Here is a 19,549-nt window from a genome sequence, read left to right on the forward strand (position 1 = left end):
TTTTTAGGGAGATACTGTTTGAATAGGCTGAAATACCTAATCACACTACACATATTCCCACTGGCTCTGGCATAATCTACTGATACCAATTTCTTTTTAAAAAATGTTTAATTATGGCACAATTGAATGTAATACACTTTTCTATTAGTAGCATTGCTATGACCCAGGACAGTCCAGAGGAACTTATGAGAAAGAATGCTATCCACATCCAGAGAAAGAACTATAGGAACAGAAATGCAGAAGAAAAACATATGATCAATCACGTAGTTAGATAGGGATATGATTAGGGTTTTGATGTTAAAAGATTGTTCTATTGCAAATATGAATAACCTAGTGGAATTGCTCATAAGCTCCAAGAGTGGGGAGGGAAGGAGATGGGGTGGGAAATCATGAATCATGCAATCATGGAAAAATATTATAAATTAAAAAAATAAAAAATATGTTTAAAAGCAAATCTTTCTCTCCCAAGGGCCGCCAATTTAAACAACTGAACCCCACCAAAAAACAAACAAAAATCATTAAAAATATACACAGTCCAGCAAAACAAATTCCCCACATTTATTATGTCCAAAAATGTATCTCATTCTATATTGTAGGTCCATTACCTCTTTGGCAGAAGATGGGTTGTTTGTTTATCTTTGAATGAAACCTCTAGATGCTTAGTATTTCATTACATAAATGAATTCTAACCCTAAAATATTTTAAAGGTTTTTTCTCTATAATGTTATTGTTATTATACAAATTATTCTCCTACTTTGGTTTATTTCACTCTGTATCAGTTCACTGAAAAATTTCTAATTTTCTGTGAACCAATCCATTTTATCACTTATTACCTTCACATACATAATTTGTTTAGTCTCCAATATGTGGGCATTCCCTTGGTTTCTAATTTGGGGCTACTATAATTATTTTTGTACATATAGATTTTTCCCTTCTATAATAAGGTATCAGTCTCCAGTCTCCTACCAGTGATGGGAATTTGTATCTATCCATAGTTAAATAAACATATTATGGTTGCTGATAGTTCTGCCTAAGGTCAATGTCCATTAACATTTATATGTACTTGTTGCCAGATCCTTTTTAGGCTTTATCAAAATACTTTCAGACTTTGGACCCATTCCTGAGATTCCCTTGGATTATGCCCCTGTTGTTCTCAGGCCTGAAGATTTTCTTGATCAACTCTAGCCAAGGAGAGTCTCACACTTTTCAAAAGTCACTCTGGGTGTGGCTTTGAATTCTCCTGTGGGAAACACAAATTAATAATTATCTTCTCTCCTTGAGAAGCAACAGACATCTCTCTCAGCCAGGCTGGAGTTTGAAATTAGCCTGCAGGTTGGAAATAGCTTTTTAGGAGCTGACATAGTCTTTGCTAAACATTAGTCATTTCCTATTTTTCAAACTGGTTTCACAACCTGAATGATGGACTGAAGTCTTAGAGGGCAATAGTGACATCTATTGGTTGAATAGCTGGAGGAAATTTGAATAGAGATTACTGAATGTAATGACTATCATATAAACACTGCAAGATATATATTAATCAGTTGCTTAAAATACTACTTTCTGTCTCATTTATTCCTTTTTAATGAATATATAATTCAGAATATCATAGATTTAGAGTTGGATGGGACCTTACAGGTTACTAAATTCAATCCTTCATTTTACAGATGAGGAAACTGAGGCATAAAAAATTAAGGTCATATAGGTAGTAAAGATTTAAGGCAGGATTTGAATTCGGGTCTTTCAGAATCTTGAGCCAGCATTTTATCCCCTTTACTATGTTGTCTCTCAGTTATCTTTTCTAATATTTGTGAGTAGGCTTTAATTCTCTGTGAATGATAGCTTCTCAAGTTGTATGATTTTTCTTATTTGTATCCTATTTACAGCATTTCTTTTTAGATGATCATAGCAAATAGCAAAAGTCATTTTAATCCCCAGGGTTTGAACACTCAAAGTAAGATATAGTTGTAAGGAGAAAAGGAATAATGTCATAGCATTTTTTAATCAGTCAGCAAACATTTATTAGGCACCAAATATGTTAGGCACTGTGCCAAATGCTGATCAAGGAAAGCAGTGTATTACAATGGAAAGGGTATTGATCTTGAAGTCACAGGAGCCAAGTTTAATCTTGATTATTTCATTTACAATTTGTGTGACAGTAAGCACATTATAACTTATCTGCCTCTCAGTTTTCTCATCTATAAAACTGAAGGGGTTGAACTAAACGACTTCTAAGGTCCCTTCTCTCTCTAGATCTATGATCCTATGATATAGAATTACAAGTCCTGTTCTATTTTTAACTCTGTTCCTGATCTAAAATGTGACCCATGGGAAGTCTGTTAACCTTCCTGGGTCCTTTTGTAAATTAGGCTTGCTTTTTCCTCATTGGTTTGCCATTGAAATTCAGCATATGGGCAATTAAAATGTATTCCTTTCCAAACCAAGCCTACTTATTTTTATACAAGGGATCTGGTAAGTTCAAATGAGACTGAACTTAATGCTCCATCAATTTCACTTGTGAGGGTTTGAGCACTAATTTTCAAGCAGGATGCCAATGCACTGAATGTGTAAATGGTTGGAAAAAATGATGAAAAACTACCATGTTAGTGGTAGCACGTGTGGGTAACAAAACCTTAGTCATCTCTAAATGCACAAACACCTTTGTGAGTGATGAATTTGGAACATGAAGATAAAAAAAAAACTGGCTGCTACTTATTTACACTTGCTACTGCTTTCCAAGTTTCTTTTGGTTTAAGATGTTTAAAGGTAATTGATTTTAAAAAAGGTTATTGAATTAAATCATAAACTAGAGGCCAAGCTGAACCTAGGTTCTAATAATGGCTAAGATGATCAGAGGGATGCAGAGGGAAGATTATCCATCTTGCCCAACATGCAGAATCACTTATTTTAAATCCTTAAATTAAGTCCATAAACTAATGTTATAGAAGAATAATAGTATAACCACAAGGTCTTTGAAAGGAGAGAATCTAAAAGATATAGCCTTAGCACTGTCTTGTGCAAAATCTTAATAGTTTGGGTAAGGGCTGGGGAGGCAAGCTATCAAGTCTGTGGATGATATGAAGCTGAGAATGATAGCTAATGTACTGATGAGATAATGAATCCAGATTTTAAAGAGATTAACAAGCTAATGGTTTGATGCTATTTAATGATACATAGAGGTCTTGCACTCAGGCTGAAGACATCAGCAAGAAGGGAAAGATATATTTTAGCAGTAATTCATATGAAAAAAAGACAAAGATTTTAGTTGGCTCCAGGTTCAAATCAATTCAGCAATGTGAGTTCACCATTAAAAAAGCCAAAATCTTGGCTGCAATGGTAAAAGCATAGAATAAAGAATAAGAAAGGCATTCATTTTATTCTTCAGAATATATCTAAAATACTGTGTTGAGTTCTGGGGCCCACTTGACAAAAGAGAGAGACCAAAGTGGTGAGGGGACCCAAAATCATATCACAAATAAGTATTGTTTGAAAGAACTAAGGATGATGAACAGAATATCTATCTTTAAACATTTAAAGGTATGTCACAGGGAAGAGAACTAGACATTCTTTGTAACTCCATAGGATAAAACAGGACAAAAGACAGAAAGTCCAATGAAGATTTCTATTAAAAATAAGGTCTTATCTTCCTACAGTCTGGGTTGTCCTAAACTAGAATGGTCTATTTATTTTATGAAGTTGTGAGTTCACTAAATAAGTGTTCTAATAAAGATCTCTTGGTAAGAGTATATATATATATATAGATATAGATATAGATATATATAGATATAGATATAGATAGATAGATAGATAGATATAGATAGAAAGAGATGCACATATAAATACATATATACTTGGTATATATATATATATATACACACATGCACATGCATAGATACACAGGAGAGAGGTAGAAGTGGGAAAGGGGAAAAGGAAAGGAGGAGGGAGAGAGAGAGAGAGAGAGAGAGAGAGAGAGAGAGAGAGAGATTAACCAATTTGCAAACAACTACTGAAGTAAGTTTAGCTGATTTCAAACCCACCTCCTCCTCTCTTCACCTTTAGGGTTCAAACCCCATAAAATAAATACCTCCCAGCACCAAGGAGTGTGCATAATTCTCATCAGTGCAGTAATCACAGTAGAATATAAATTCATAATCTGTTTCAGTAAATAAGAAATTAGGAGTTGGGGTAGGAAGAAGAGAATAAATTAGAATAAGATAAAAAAAAGAAAAATGGAATCATAATGCCCACAAGAGAAATAAAGGAAAGCCAAAATCATAAACAAGCAGGATAGCTTTGAAAGTTATCTATTGAATTCATTATATATTTAAAAGAAAAGCAAATTGTATATGTGATCAGTAGTTGCATGTCTAATCCTATTCTTTTGTTATGTTGTGTGAATGGAAATGCTTGCTTTATTTGGGGTTTAAGTTCAAAATACTGAGAATAAATATTTTTTTCCATTTCAAGCTTCACTTTTTAAAAATTTTTCTTTATTTTATTCCAGTAACAAATTTACATATAAATTTTCCAAGGTTACATGATTCATGTTGTCTCCCTCCCCTCTTCCCTCTGCACTCCCATATTTGACAAGCAATCCCACAGAGTTTTAAATGTATCATCACTCAAAACCTATTTCCATATTATTCATTTTTGTAATAGAGTAATCTTTTAAAACCAAATCCCCAAATCATATGCCAAATTTAAAAAATGATAAATCATTTGTTTTCTTCTGCATTTATTTCTACTCCAATAGCTTTTCTCTAGATGTGGATAGTGTAAGGAAGTGAATTTTATGGTTGGATTAAATAGATAAGAATTTAAAGATAATGCTATCATCACCAATTTAATAATACTATAGCTCCAGCCAAAATGAGTTTTAGTTAATTTTATTTACAAAAAAGGTAGAGAGAGTAAAAGTAGAGAAATTAAAAAGAGGATAGAGAAAATGTCTTTCCTACTACACTAAATATTTGTTCCAGTGCCTGTTTAACTCTGGCAGGTCTCCTTACCCCCAACCAGAGGGCCTGGTGGTAAATTAAGGAAGGGTTCCACCCACTCAGCCTCCTCCAAGAAGGGGAGGCCTCTCTGGAACTAATCTCTCAAGAAGTCAGGAAAAGAGGATCAGCTTCACACTCACCCTAGTCAAAGCTCCAAAGGAGAATATCCAGGAGCAGTCTTACCAGGAGCAGTCCAAGATCCTGAGTTCCAAGTCCAAGTCATTGCTCCAAGCCAGAGCCCCAGTCCAAGATCCTCTAACATGAAAATTCAGGACAAAGACCTCTTGCACAGGAAGTTCATCATCTTTTATAGTCTTGTTTTACATCACTTCCTGTCCCTTCCTCCACTTTATGAGAATCAATTACAGACTACAAATTTGCTTAGCACTTCCCAAGGGTTGGTCAGTTGCTTCTGGAGTTGTTACCCACTTTAGTAAGTGGCTTGTGGACCTCCCCTACTTAGTGCTAAGTAGGGGTGTCTATTCTTTGGGTTGATTTGCTACTGGAATAAAATAAAGAAATTTTTTTAAGTGAAGCTTGAAATGGAAAAAAAAATTATTCTCAGTATTTTGAACTTAAACCCTAAATAAAGCCATATACCATATTTGTCCAGCCATTCCCCAATTGAGGGACATCCCCTCAGTTTCCAAATTTTTGCCACCACAAAAAGCTCAGCTATAAATATTTTTGTACAAACAGGTCCATCTCCAATTTTAAAATATCTTTGGGACACAGACCTAGTAGTAATATTGCTAGATCAAAAGGCATTCGTTCTTTTAAAACACTTGGTCATAATTCCAAATTGCCTTCCAGAATAGTTGGATCCATTTACAAATCCACCAACAATGCATTAGTGTTACAATTTTGCCACACCCCCTTCAACATTTATTATTTTTCTTTACTGTTATATTGGCCAATCTGCTGGGTGTAAAGTGGTACCTTAGAGTTGTTTTAATTTGCATTTCTCTAATCAGGAGGGATATAGAATATTTTTTCATATGGTTATTGATAGTCTTGATTTCTTCCTCTGAAAACTACCTATTCATATTCCTTGATCATTTTTCAGTTGGAGAATGACTTGATTTCTTATAAATTTGACTTAGTTCTTTATATATTTGAGAAATTATACCTTTATTAGAGAAAAATTTTAAATTCTTACCTTTTGTCTTAGAACCAATAATGCTATGTTTTGGTTCTAAGACAGAAGAGTGGTAAGGGCTAGGCAGCGGGGGATAAGTGACTTGCCCAGGGTCACATAGTTAGGAAGTCTCTGTGGTCAAATTTGAACCCAGGACCTCCTATTTCTGGGTCTGGCTCCTAATCCACTGTGCCACCCAGCTGTCTCCTATCAGAAAAATATGTTATAAAATTTTCTCCCCAGTTTTTTTCTTCCATTCTAATTCTTGTTGCATTGGTTTGTTTGTGCAAACCCTTTTTAAATGTAATATAATCAAAATCATTCATTTTATATCCTGTAATGTTCTCTATCTCTTCTTTGGTCTTAAATTCTTCCCTTCTCCATAGATCTAGAACAAATAATTTTTAAATACAATAAGCAATGGTTTTACTCCCTGAATACCAGGCTACTTGAGGTAGCCTACATGTCATTCATTTCACTTCAAAAACTGACATCTCCAATGCAGGTTAGTCATAGTAATAGGGCAAACATCAATAAAGGGGCTTCAGAAGAATCCAGAAAATCCTTTTGGAACCTCTTTATGTTGTTTCTTAAAGAGGATGAGATATCTTCAAGTGAGATATGAGCTTTGGAATAATAGCTTTTCAGTTCCAAGAAAGGAACATGGAATATAGAAAGAAGGCTGCTTACATAACTCATGCATTACAAAGGAGTGGCCAAAGTAAAGGACAGAAAAGTCAAGGTGAGCATTGAATCTATGATGAGTAGTGATAATACAGTATCTCACAATGATGACCTTAGCTCTCTACCTCAGTTGTGTCATTCCTAACATTACTGGCTTTTCCAGGTCTAGAAACACTAGGCAACATTTTCATAAACTGAAGCAGGGCAAAGTAAGCAGATGGAGTATAATTTATACAGTACCAACATAGTAAAGAGAACCAACTTAAGAATTCTGAATGATGAAATGACCATCCATGACTCCAGAGGAGTACTAAAAGATAGGTAATGGGTTCAAAGTGCAGGAGGGAGTATATAGTTTTGAAAATGGAAAATATCAGTTTGTTTTGCTTAATGATGTTGCTACAAGCATTATGGTTTTCCATTTTCATTTGATGGGATATGTCAGGGAAAGGGAGGGAAGGTAGTACTACTCTCCCACCTAAAAAAAAAGAAAAGAAATTAAAAGTCATTAAAGCACCTTTTGAAAATGCATAGAAGGGAACAGAAGGAAGTTCACAGGGGAACACAGCTTTGAAAATAACACGTTAAAATTTTATAACCTTTTTTAAAAAAGCAATCTGTACATAATTAAGATTCATGGTTTCACACATAATCCTTTTCTATTCTGTACATGAAACTGTTCCTTTTTTGTTTTCATTAAATTCAGAAATAAAAAAAAAAATTAAATTACTGACTCCTCCCTATAATTTCATTCTACTTGGCTGTTTATCTCCATAAAAGTTAAAAAAAAAAAGAGCCCTGCAAATTTCTAGTATACCTCTAAAAACTCCATGTTGCTATTAGGTTAGGGAAATTAGAAACATAGTTGCTCTTGGCAGAAATTTCACTCTTGAAGCCAAGCATATGGTAAGGATGCATTTTCCATTTGGGGAAATATTCAAATGAAAGACAGAAAATTAGTATTGGAGCATCATGCATTCTTCATCTTGGCAGTATGTAAAGTCAGATGTATGGGTGTTCAAGGAAGACTAGTACTTCTGCTTGAGGGCTTACCTAGCCCTTTTTAGGGCTGCTCATTCACTCTTGGTATCTAACTGGCACCCAATTCTCACCTGTGGTACCAAGCTGTAGTGTATCCAGTGGCCACACCACAATAAACCATCTCAGCATGTGGGCTAAGTCAGGCACAAACCGGTTGGTGAATTAGAGTGGTGTCTACTGAAGCATGTAAAGTCTTCCCCTGGTGGAATAGGCAGATGAGAATTTGTCCCAGTGACCATTCAGGTGGCCTGAAGTAGGTTCCTTGGAAGGCTTCAAGCTTGGTTTGGCATTGAAGATAGCAAGGTCCAAGGCCACGACAGAAGTCCTGTCTTTTGCCCTGCCACTGGACTTCAAGGACTTCCGAAGGGAGAAAGAGGTTAATGACTCTGTGCAACTCAGCTTCATTTATTTAAATCCAATTCATGAGCAAGTCAAGGTTCCACTCCATGATATCATTGGTCCTCTTCAAAAACAAAGGACAAGCATCAACAATAACATTTAAAGTTAGGTTACACTTTGAATGTGTTGGCAAACTCTTTCACCAAGATCTTCCGGTCTTCTTTTAGTTTCCTCTCTATGGGTTCACAGCATCATCTTTTCCATCTTAAATACAGAATTTTGAAGCCCAAGAAACTTTGTAGCCTGCCTCAAGAAAATCATTACATGGGAACTACTTAGGATCGAATACCACAGGTCTCTGAGCAGAACAGTATTTTCTATTGCAGGTCTAATTTTAATAATTGAGATAAAATTCGAGTGCACAAAAACTTTAGGAAAAGATGTTTATCAAACACTCTTTCCTAGGATAAATATTCTGATACTTCCTAAAAAGGATTTTTAAAAATCACAAGTAGTAACTATTACAGTTTCATTATCATTTATATAGAGATATCATCTTAAATTTTACAAAGCAGTATACCTTAATTAGAAGTAGAGCTTTGAGTCAGCAAGACCTATGTTCAAGTTCTGCCTTTGACAAATATTGCTTGTGACCTCGGGGTGAAATTATTTAGCTTGCCAGGGCCCTAGGCAAACTCATTAAGCCTAAAAGATGCATAGCAATTTTGCTAATCTTCATTGTCAAGGGCCTTTTTTCACTTGATGTGTGCTGATGAAATCACACATCTGACCCCACACACCCATTTATAAATTGTCTTTTTTGATCCTCTCAACACAACCTTATGAAGTATACATAATAAACTATGGTAATAGCACCTACTTCCCAGGGCTCATGAGAGGATCACATGCAATAATAATTGTAAAGTGCTGAGAAGAGTGGCTGGCACAAAAAACGCTATATAAATGTTAACTATTGTGGTTGTTATCATTATTTTTTTGTGTATCAAATGGAGATTGGAATACTGTTGTATTCTCCTTATAGATGAGGAAACTGAGATTATCCAAGTAGAGGACTAAAGCAGAATTTGAAATTAGGTCTTTGGAGCCCATGTCCAGGGCTCTTTTCCTTATACCAAGTCATCTGAAATGATGAAGGCAGAGCTTTATTTAAGGAGATCAATCTAATGAACCTCTGAAGGATATTTTAGAAATGAAATACCAGTGTTAGGAAGACTAGTTTAGAGGATTCTGCAGTATTTATTTTGGGAAGAAGATCTTAAGTCCTGAATGTGGGATGGAGAAACAAAAAGGTCAATTGAGATGTGAGGAATAAGATAGTCACAGATAACTCCACCAATGACCCTTTAGTCAAGATATACTCTCCCAGTATCCATAGGGCAATGATACTGTTCTAAATATTTGTTGAAGCACTTCTCCCATTGAACATGGCCCTTCTCTATTGGAACTTCATGTAATGTGCCTCCTCACCCTCACCTTTCAGGTTTTTGAGTAAGCCCCAGGGTCTACAGATAGGGTCTCCCCTTTGTTTTCTTGTTCTCCAACATTTTCTGACTCTGATAAGCCTTTTTTTTTGCCAGTAGGCCACACTCTCTTAGAAACTTTGGACCTTAAAGCCTCTAAAAGGAAAAAGCCTTAATTGCAACAACCTGTATTTCTTGTAGTGTGCAGGTGTACCTGATTTGTGCAGATTGGCTAAGCTCAATTGTTGGTTTTAGATAGTTTGGAATCATTGGGAGTACTTTTAGTAAAACATTCATCAGTACTTAAATGGTAGATGGTGCTAGAACATCATGAAGGTAAGGAAAATACTGCAAAGTTATATTTCTTATGCCTTTCCAGGAGTTCAAAGAGTCTTCCTGGATTTCTTAGTTTTCATCACCTAAATTGCTTGTGAATTAGAAAAGTATGAGGTGCTATCCATTTTTCCCCAGATAAGGGAATATCATATGAAGAAAAAGGTGAGATATAGAGTAAATCCATTCACCAAATTAATGAAGGAAATAATGGAGATAGTGTTTTAGGGGAAAGTCAGGATACATGAATTCAAGTCCCATTTCTCAATTACCTGGTTTGAGATCTAGGAAAAATCAGGATATTTCTTTGGACCTTACTTTTTTTTCCCTGCAATATTAGAGGATAGGGATAAATGGCCACTAAGGTCCTTTCCAACTCTGGAATGCTAATTTTCGGTTTTAGCTCTCTAAAGTCCATCTACCTGTGTAATTTTTCCATATAATCTTTTGGGTAATTTGATAAAATTCATAGCATTTCTTAAGTAAAAACAAACAACAGAAAGTGACCTTCACCCTTCCTTTACACCCTAATCCTACCATTTCTCTATTACTTCTTAATCTTTGACTCTTTCTTCACCCATTCTCATCTCAGATAGTTCCAAGTGAATGATTGTCCCCTTGTTGAAATCCTTCACATTTCTACTAATTAGTATTATTTACCCAGACTCTAATTCTATCCATTGTCCAAGGTATCAGGTTCTAGTAATAGTCAATTGAACCATGAGCTACTGATTCCCTTGAGAAAATTGACCAAAGAGGGGTATCAAAACTAGGAGCTAAAAACATAGGAATCAGACACTACACCTAGGAGAAATTTAATCTAATTTGCCTCATTTTCCTCCTTCTCTTCCAGAGTTTGCTTTTATGGGAATTTCTTGCTACAAGGATATCCTTTTAGATGAGTAATCAGTAACCAGTAAAAATTAGAGAGCAATAAAAGGGAATGTGGAATAAAATGAACAAAGTTCGTTTTGGAGTTTGCATAGAATCTCAGTGCCCTAATGCCTATAGAAAACTATTTTTAAGGCCATATTTATTTATCAGATGAGGTTAGAGATCTTCTGGTGTAGTAGAATAACCACCAGACAATGTCAGAAATGGGTTTTTTGTTTCATCTCTTCCAATAGTTATGTGATATTGTTCTAGTTAGTAGATATTTTGGAGCCTTGGTTTCCTCAGTTTTATAATAAAGGGACTAGATCAGTTGAACTCAAAGGTCCATTTAAGTTCTAAAATCATATGTCACTTTATACACTGAGAAGGGAGAAGCTAACTCCTGATTCTTGTTTCCCATGAACAAATGATAGAGAAGACTTTACCTCTTCCTATGTTCAACATTTTGGTGAGACAAATCATATACTTATCTGATAGTCAAACCATTTTCTTATTTGATAGTTTTCCTCATTGGAATGAAGACTTTTTAAGTTACAGCTTCAATCTGAGTGAAACTGAGATTATAGTAGGCTGGAGGGAAAAGGAAGAATTCCCTGGTCACTTAATTTGGGGGAAGAGGAGGGATGTGTCTCAGATCCTAAGTAACTGGGTAAAGGTTGTTATTAAAATATGTTTTGAAAAACCTTCATGTAGGTCAAGTTTCAAAGTTATTTATCATATGTACCTTATTATGACTGTCTAAAGTAAATTATTGTGAGATCCACTGCACATATGTCAAGACCACCACGTGTAAATGTAGTGTGTCTTGAGATCAGAGTAGCTATGGGAGGAAATGCAGTTACATTTCAGAACATCAGCTTGACTATAAGCATCATGATAAGGCTTAAACAATTTCTTTATAAATTGTTGGTGTTTAGTTAATAATCCTTGATGACTTATACTTGTCCATATACTTAGGTGGTCACTCTTTTTTAGGCTCAAGAATAGTCATTTAGCCTAGAGCCTCTGGGAATGTACTCTTTTGTATGGCTATATTAAATGTCACCAGTTGATGAAGGAAAGGGGGAAAAAAAACCCTCAAAAACTTGATGACCTTTTTTTGCCTTCTACTATGCTAGAGTTTTTTATCTACTTAATTAAAGTCAATATTAAGGGATCTCTCCTTGGCTTTTAAGGGGAGTTGTTAAATTTCTCTTTAAAACTTTATCAATGAAAAAGAAATATTATTCTTTAGTTTTTTGGATTGACTATAGGAATTATGAAATCTGAGTCTTTGCCTTGTTATTAACTTGATAACCTTCAGTAGGTCACCTAACATCTCTGGGTCTCAGTTTCTTCATTTGTAAAATGTGGCTCTTAGACTAGATGATTTCTAAGGTCCCTTTAAATTCTAACTTTCTAGGATGCTGATTTTTGTATTTGTATCTCCAAATACAGTCAGCATAGTGTCAAATATAATAAGCAAAATTTACTAAGTATTCATTTAAATTCTAAATCTGCCTTTCCATTTTTGTAGCAAAATGCACTATAATGACATTAAGCCACCTAGTCTGATGGTTAAGAGATAGCTATTGGCACTTGAAGGGAGATTTCATGTCCTTGAAAACTTAGAAGCAGGATGGTATACTGTGAAAAGTATTCCACAAGGAGGCAGGAAACCTAGACTCCATCTGTCACTCTATCACATGTTGGCTATATGACCTAAAGCTAGTTACTTAACCTTTCTAGACCTCAGTTCTTCATTTATAAAATGGGAATAATAACACTTACCTTGCCTAGAGTCAGACCAGATGATCTCTCTCTTGAGGCTTCTTATATTTCTCAGTTCTATGAAACTATGATTCTCCTTAATTAAATTACAGTGCCAATGGGCACTGAGATGACATGAGAATATCTATCATTCCACTATATATAGTTTTTAAGGACCCTTTTTTATAGAGTTTAAGGACCCTGTGTTTTCTACTGCCCATTGCATCTTGTGTCCCACAATGTCTTTTCCCAGAAACTAAAATATAATTAGATTTTAGTAGAAAGGCAGTAACACATTGGAATGAGGGTTGGCTTTGAAGTTAGAAGCCCTCCATTAAAATTCTGACTACTTGTGTGACCTTAGTCAAGTCAACTCAATTTTCTTAGTCTTTATCTGTAAAGTAAAGGGATTATTCTAGATGATCTTTGAGAGAAATCTCTTCTACTTCTAAAGGAGGAGTTTTTAATTTTTTTGTTGTTGTTCTATATACCTTGGGCAGAATGGTGAATATTATGTACTCCTCACATAATGCTATTCAATGCATAAAATAAATTGTATCAAACTACACAGGAAACCAATTTTGTTGAAATATAGTTATTAAAATATACATATATGTGTAGATATGAATAGATACACACACAGTTCACAGACCCTCATTTAAGAATCTCTGCTCTAGAGCTATGATTATAGGCTGGATCTTCTCAATTAGCCCATCATGTATGACAGAACAGATCTATCCCATCCCACATCTATCCCAAATGTCTCTAAAGATCTTGTATCTGATTTTTGAAGAGAATTTAGTTTGCTAATTCCTTTTTTCTTTCTTTCTTTCTTTCTTTCTTTTTTCTTTCTTTCTTTCTTTCTTTCTTTCTTTCTTTCTTTCTTTTTTTTGGTCAGAAAAGCTAGAGCTTTGTAATGATCCTTTATGGATAATTCAGCTGGACAAGAAGCAAGCCTACTTTGAAACCCCAGTGTCATTTCTGAAATTTCCTTTAGCATCTTGGTGCTTCTAATAAAAAACCTGTCATCCTTGAATTAGTGAACTGAATGTGGAAAGATACTATCTGGTGGTGAAAAGAGGAACAGGAAATGTCTTTGATAAAGGACAGCTTTTTGTAAGAGTCAGTGAAAAATAACTTAACCTTTTTCCTATATTTGCACAAGTGAGTGTATACATGCACACTCGTGTATATATGCAGATTGTAAGAGGCAAATATATGTGTGTGTATATATATATATATATATATATGCAAACTGCATATACAGACACGAATGTGTATGCAAATTGTAGATGTCCTGGATGTACTATCTAGAATATATTTAAACATGTACACTTAAATGTTATTCCCAGTAATTATCTGAGTGCCTTGGTTCAGTGAGTGAATGGTTCAGTATGCATTCACACCTTTAAATATATATGTATGTTATATATATATTTATAGAGAATTGCATGTGGATCAAGTGCTTCCTGATTATCTATTATTTTTGTTTCCTGGAAACTGACTAAGGGAGATTATTGCACAAACAGGTAGATCATTGAACACAGTGTCTATTGCACAGATGTGAAGACCGTCTGTTTTGTGTTTTATATCCTAGTCTCAAAATTCAGAAACTACAAACTGTTGCCTGTGAGTAGAGAACATAAGTAAAAAGACCAGGGTGTACCCCCACATCCCTTTTCATTCTGAGCACATAAAACCTATCCTTTAGTATGAGACTCTAGGTCTAGCCTCTAAAGAACTAGTTTTAACATCTTTGCTCCTTGGATTTACTCTTCTTGTCGTTTTTACTCAAAGCAAACTGGACAAATTTATAACTGATAACTACTGAGCCCTTACAGTGCCCATAGTAGGTGCTCTGTATAGATCTGTTGTTTGACTTGGCTTTAGAGAGCATGTCTAAAAACAATCCGAGGAGACAGCCCGGAAGCTAGGCAACAGAGCTAGTAGCCAGTCTCAGTAAGTAAGAGGTGTGGTAGTAAGGTATTTATTTGGTGACTTGGCTCTGCCCACCTAGGCTGGTGTGAGCCTTGTGAATCCACTGGACTTTGAGGAAATTTGTCCCCCTGGCAACAGTCTCATATCAGTTCGCCTAAAGACTGGCTGCATTTTGCCGGAGGTAACTTGAACTTGTATTCAGTGCCTCCTAGTATTATCCTAAAGGTAGCCGGATGGTGTTGTGAACAGGGGGTTGCCCCACCGTGGCCAGGATTTTCCTTGGGAAATTGAGAAGTCTCGGTTGCTGTGAGGAAGCAGTTAGAATGTTACACATTCAAGGTGTATCTAGGGCCGGCGGTTTACTCTGCTACTGGTGTAGTTTACAGACACTGGGCGTGGTGAATGTGCCTCCTAAGTACCTGTTTGAAGAACACAGGCACAGCTAAAACACAAGTAATCTGAAACCAGTCGTGTTGGTTTTCTCCTTCACTGGCCCTGGCAGTTGAAATCTGCATTCCAGATGAAACCTGTGGGGAAAGGGAAGAAAGCACAAATTTCGCGTGGGGAAAAAAAATGCGGCTTCAAGGACAGTAATTTTATCCTTCAAGAAAGCTTGGGGAGTCTGGACGTTTTGCGACTTTGTTTCTTTCCCTCTCTTTGGGTCGGGTTTTGTGAATGGTCCCTCTGGGGTGGTGATAGTTTTGCCTGCTTGGCCCGGCCCTCCGATTGTAATCAAAACTGAAAAGATGATATGCGAGCAGTTTTTCAGACATTTTCTGCTGAATCTCATTTGAAACTCTCTTGGGCTACTCCTCCCAGAGAGCCAGACAGACCCTGTCACAGCAGGCTGACCGGCCCAGCATGATCAGGGAGCCTCAACTTTCTCAACAAGGAGGAAGTTAACTAGAAGAAGGGCAGGAATTGGGGCGGAGCTCCTCGGTGAAGTTCTCCGGCTGAGATTACCAAGTGCAAGCTGACTTTCTCTCCTACAAAAAATCTTTTGTGCCGGGAATAAATACGGAAGTGGCGGAGGAGAAACCTCCGGTTGTGTGTAGTAGGGTGCAAAGGCTCTCGGCTGCTTGGGGCTGTAAAATTTGACAGACAATTTAAAGTTAACCCAGTCACCTCATAACTGGGAAAACAGGAAGAAGGATACACTGACCAGGGGAGAGACCAAGTTTGTTAACTGTGTCAACTGGAGAGCCAGCCCTTGTTGAGTTCTCTCTTCCAAGCACAGAGCAGATGGATAAAGTGAGCTAAGTGGGAGGACCGGCAGTAACTTGCTTCAGGAACAACGTGTTTGAATGTTTTAGAAGACATGGAAGACGGGGCAGGTTCTGCGAATGGCAGCGATGGCCCCACACCTGAACATTCAACAGAAGATGGGATTGAAATAACCCAATCTATCCTGAGTAAGTTTTCCATGAAGTCTTTTTTTGGATTTACTACTAAATTGGAATCCACTAAGCCAGCAGAAGAGGATGCTGTGCTCAAAGCCTTCCGAAATTTGGGCCCTGAACCTCTGTTGCAGCTAGAGAGCAATAACAAGGATCAGGAGACCAAGGCTCAATTTCCACCTGCTCTCCTGAACTGTAAAGATAATACAATTGGGGAGTCTGCACCAGAGAAGGAAGGATGCCCTGAGAAAGAGCAAGATGGGGGGTTTCTTCTCAGTGAAGAGCCACATCCATCTTCTCCTCTGAGTTCAAGCAGGGATGATGATATTCTTGTTCATGGGACCCTTGTTCGTACCACAAGTGATTCAGAATCTGAGGGTGAAGGGCTGGAAGAGAAAGAGGGTAAAAATATTGGCAGTACAATACCACACAGTTCTGTTTCATCGGGGCCATCTGTGGACCCAAAAGAAATACCTGGAGAAACTAGAAGAAATGAAACCTTAAATGAAATGAATAAAATGGAGCTCAGTATAGAAGTTTGCTCCTCAATGCCATCTGAGCTAATGAATGATTTGGAGCAAAATGGGGCTGTCCTGTCCATAGGACTGGACCCCAAACAGGACCATCCTGGAGAAGATTCCCCTGCTGAGGTTGGGGGAGCAGATAAGAGCACATTTTCTGAAAACCCTGAAAATGCCTCTCCCAAAAAAGAAGGGTCAGGAGAGAAATCTTTCCAGCTTCCAGCCTTCTTCAGTGGGCTACGTGTACTGAAGAAAGGGGCCACTTCTGAGGGAGAAGAGACAATCACTGAAATTAAGCCAAAGGATAGTGACCTGGCTTTGCTTAAGCTGACACAGCCTGTCCAAAAATCCAGAGTCCTTCCAGGGACACTCTCTAGGAAAAGTGGGGAGAAAACATCTGACCTGAAAGCCACTCCCACTCTCTTGGAGCAGATCTCTCAGCTGTTAAACATTGATATGCCCAAAACTGAACAGAAAGGAGAAGTCTGTGAGCAGGCCAAGGAAGAAGAGATGGGTAGTGATACTGACCAAGAAAGTCAGTGCAAGACTGAAGTCCCATCTCAGAATGAAGAAGTTAAACCTAAGCCCCCAGAGACTGCCCTGGAGGCTTTTAAAGCCTTATTTATGCGACCCCCCAAAAAAGGGTCCACAGCTGATACTTCTGAATTAGAAGCCATCAAGCGAAAGATGAGGCATGAGAAGGAGTCACTAAGAGCTGTGTTTGAAAGATCAAAGTCAAGGTCAGGGGACGGCTCATCTGATTCCAGAAGCGTATGTAGAGTTGCATTCCTACATTAGGGCTGAATGGAGGTGGTTGTCCTTTCTTCTGAGAATTTTTCTCTGGGTGACTGTTAGGAGGGGAACTGCAAGCAATAGTTAGTGGGACATGAGGAATGTTAATTATCCTACTACTTTCTATCTGAGTATTACAGCAACCAATGCACTACAAAACAAAAACATAGGTATGAAAAGCAACCTAACCATGTGCTTTCAGTTCTTAAACATTCAGTCCCAGGTTTATGATTTCTATGTCATTTGGTTATGCCTCTGTAACAAGTCAGTCTCTGATTTGAAAAAGAACTATATTGGTTAAATGCCACAGAAAATGTATAGCACAGACAGAATTTCACTCATTCAACAAACATTAAGAACTTTCTATGTTGGGCAGGTAGTGGATTTAGAGCCAGGCCAGATGGAAGGTCCTGGGTTCAAATGTGGATTCAAACATTATGGGACCCTAGACATGTCATTTAACCCCCATTATTACTTTATTGCTCTTCTTCTGACTTAGAACCAATACACAATATTGATTCTAAGACTTAAGGGTTAAAAAAAAAACCTTCTATGTGCCAAACATAGTTCTCATTTACAACTATTAAACTTTTGTAGTTTTAAATGACAATACTGAAGGGTCTGAACTCTGAGTTCGGGGCCCAGAATTGCAGAGTATGGTGAGTGGAAAGAATCTTAATTTAGAATTAGAAGTAATGGGTTGTTCTTTAAAATCTTCCACTTATTACCTCTGTGATTTTGGCTTGGTTTCTTTCTCAAATAAAGGAACTGTATCATAATATATATTAATTTTTTTTTGTTTTGTGTGTTTCATTGACACCTTTGATAATCTAATCTAACCTATAGACAGAGCTTTTAAAAGTTGAAAACTATATAGGCTCACAAAGGAAACAGTTACATTGAAATAACAGTTATCAAAGTTTAATATGAAAATATTAAAGAAACAAATTCTCATATCCCAGATTAAGAACCCCTGCTCTAGATTTCAAGTTTACTTCTAACTCTGACAACAAGCTTCTCAAAGGGATAATCAAATAGTTTCCCCATTTGCAAATTTCTACATACAAATAAAAAAAATTCAGGGAGGCACAATGATAAAGATATGGTACTAAGAATCAGGATACCTAGGTTAGGCAGGTTCTGGGCAAGTCACTTAATCTGTCTCCCTCTTTTTCTTTATCTTTAAAATGGGGAAAATATATCACTCTCCTCTTAGGTCTGTTGTGTAGGTCAAATGAGATGATTTCTGCAAAGTGCTTAACATAATCCTTGGCACATATTAGGCAATTAATAAATATTTGTTTCTTTCTACTTTCAACTTCTCAACTATCAAACTTTTTTAGTCACTTTACTTTTCTTCTTTCATCTAGTAAATAAGTGTGTTGACCCTGTGACCTTCTAAGAACCTTTGTAGCTCTAATATTCTGTGATGAGCCACTTTAAATTCTTATTCTAGTTGTCATATTTGCCAGCTGCAAAAAATTAGCCATGCAAGAGTGTAGAAAAAGACCCATTCCTTTCATTTATAAGCATGTTAATTTTAAGGAAAATAAATAGAAAAATAATCTAATACTTGGAGAAGGGACAAAAAGTAAAAGATTGGAATTTGAGAGTTCTGTGATCTATTTTCAAACTTGAAGTGGATAATTTTGGAAAAGCAGATTGAAATTGTTTTGATATCTCTAATTCAATGTTAGAAGATAAAAGAGGGGTAAGTTTCTCTAATAAGAATGATAATAGAATAAATGGAAAATAAAACATTGATATAATTAAACACCATAAGTAAAAAGAACTGGTTTTGTTCAGAGTGCCTAGGTTCAAGTCTTGGCTTATATGACAAGTCACTTAATCCTTCTGTTTCTCAATTTCCTTATTTACAAAATATGAGGATTGGGATAGACTATATCTAAGATTCTTTCTAGCTCTAAATCCTATGATTCCTTAATTCCAAAACTAAAACAGATAATTTGCCAAAATTAACAAATATCTGTCCAATAAACAAAAGGAGACTCTGTTGGAACTCATAATATTTTGACTTGCCATTATATATTTGGATATATATAAATTCAGTATATGAGGTAAAAATGGCATTGTATTTGGAATTTGTTGTGGGCTTGCATTTCCATTTTGTTACCTTGCTATCCATGTGTCTGGGTAAATCATTTAGCATCCTTGGGCCTTATTTTCCTGATTTATAATATGATTCATTTGTACTCTATGACCTCAGAGTCCTTCTTAAATCTAAATC

General features: G+C 36.4%; 1 protein-coding gene across 3 annotated transcripts in view; it reads left to right on the top strand.

Annotated features, from left to right (window-relative positions):
• FMN1 (formin 1) overlaps positions 1-19,549 on the top strand; it is a 588,141-nt gene that overhangs the window by 206,659 nt on the left and 361,933 nt on the right. The window contains exon 1 of one of the 3 annotated variants that reach the window (XM_056810224.1): positions 13,830-17,280. The exons of the other annotated variants lie outside the window; for them this stretch is intronic. Coding sequence (XP_056666202.1) covers positions 15,910-17,280 — 1,371 coding nt within the window. The 5' untranslated portion in view covers positions 13,830-15,909. Of the gene's footprint in view, positions 1-13,829; positions 17,281-19,549 lie in introns of those variants that run through there. 3 annotated transcript variants of the gene reach the window in all.

Source organism: Monodelphis domestica, chromosome 1 (assembly GCF_027887165.1).
Source record: "Monodelphis domestica isolate mMonDom1 chromosome 1, mMonDom1.pri, whole genome shotgun sequence".
NCBI lineage: Eukaryota > Metazoa > Chordata > Mammalia > Didelphimorphia > Didelphidae > Monodelphis > Monodelphis domestica.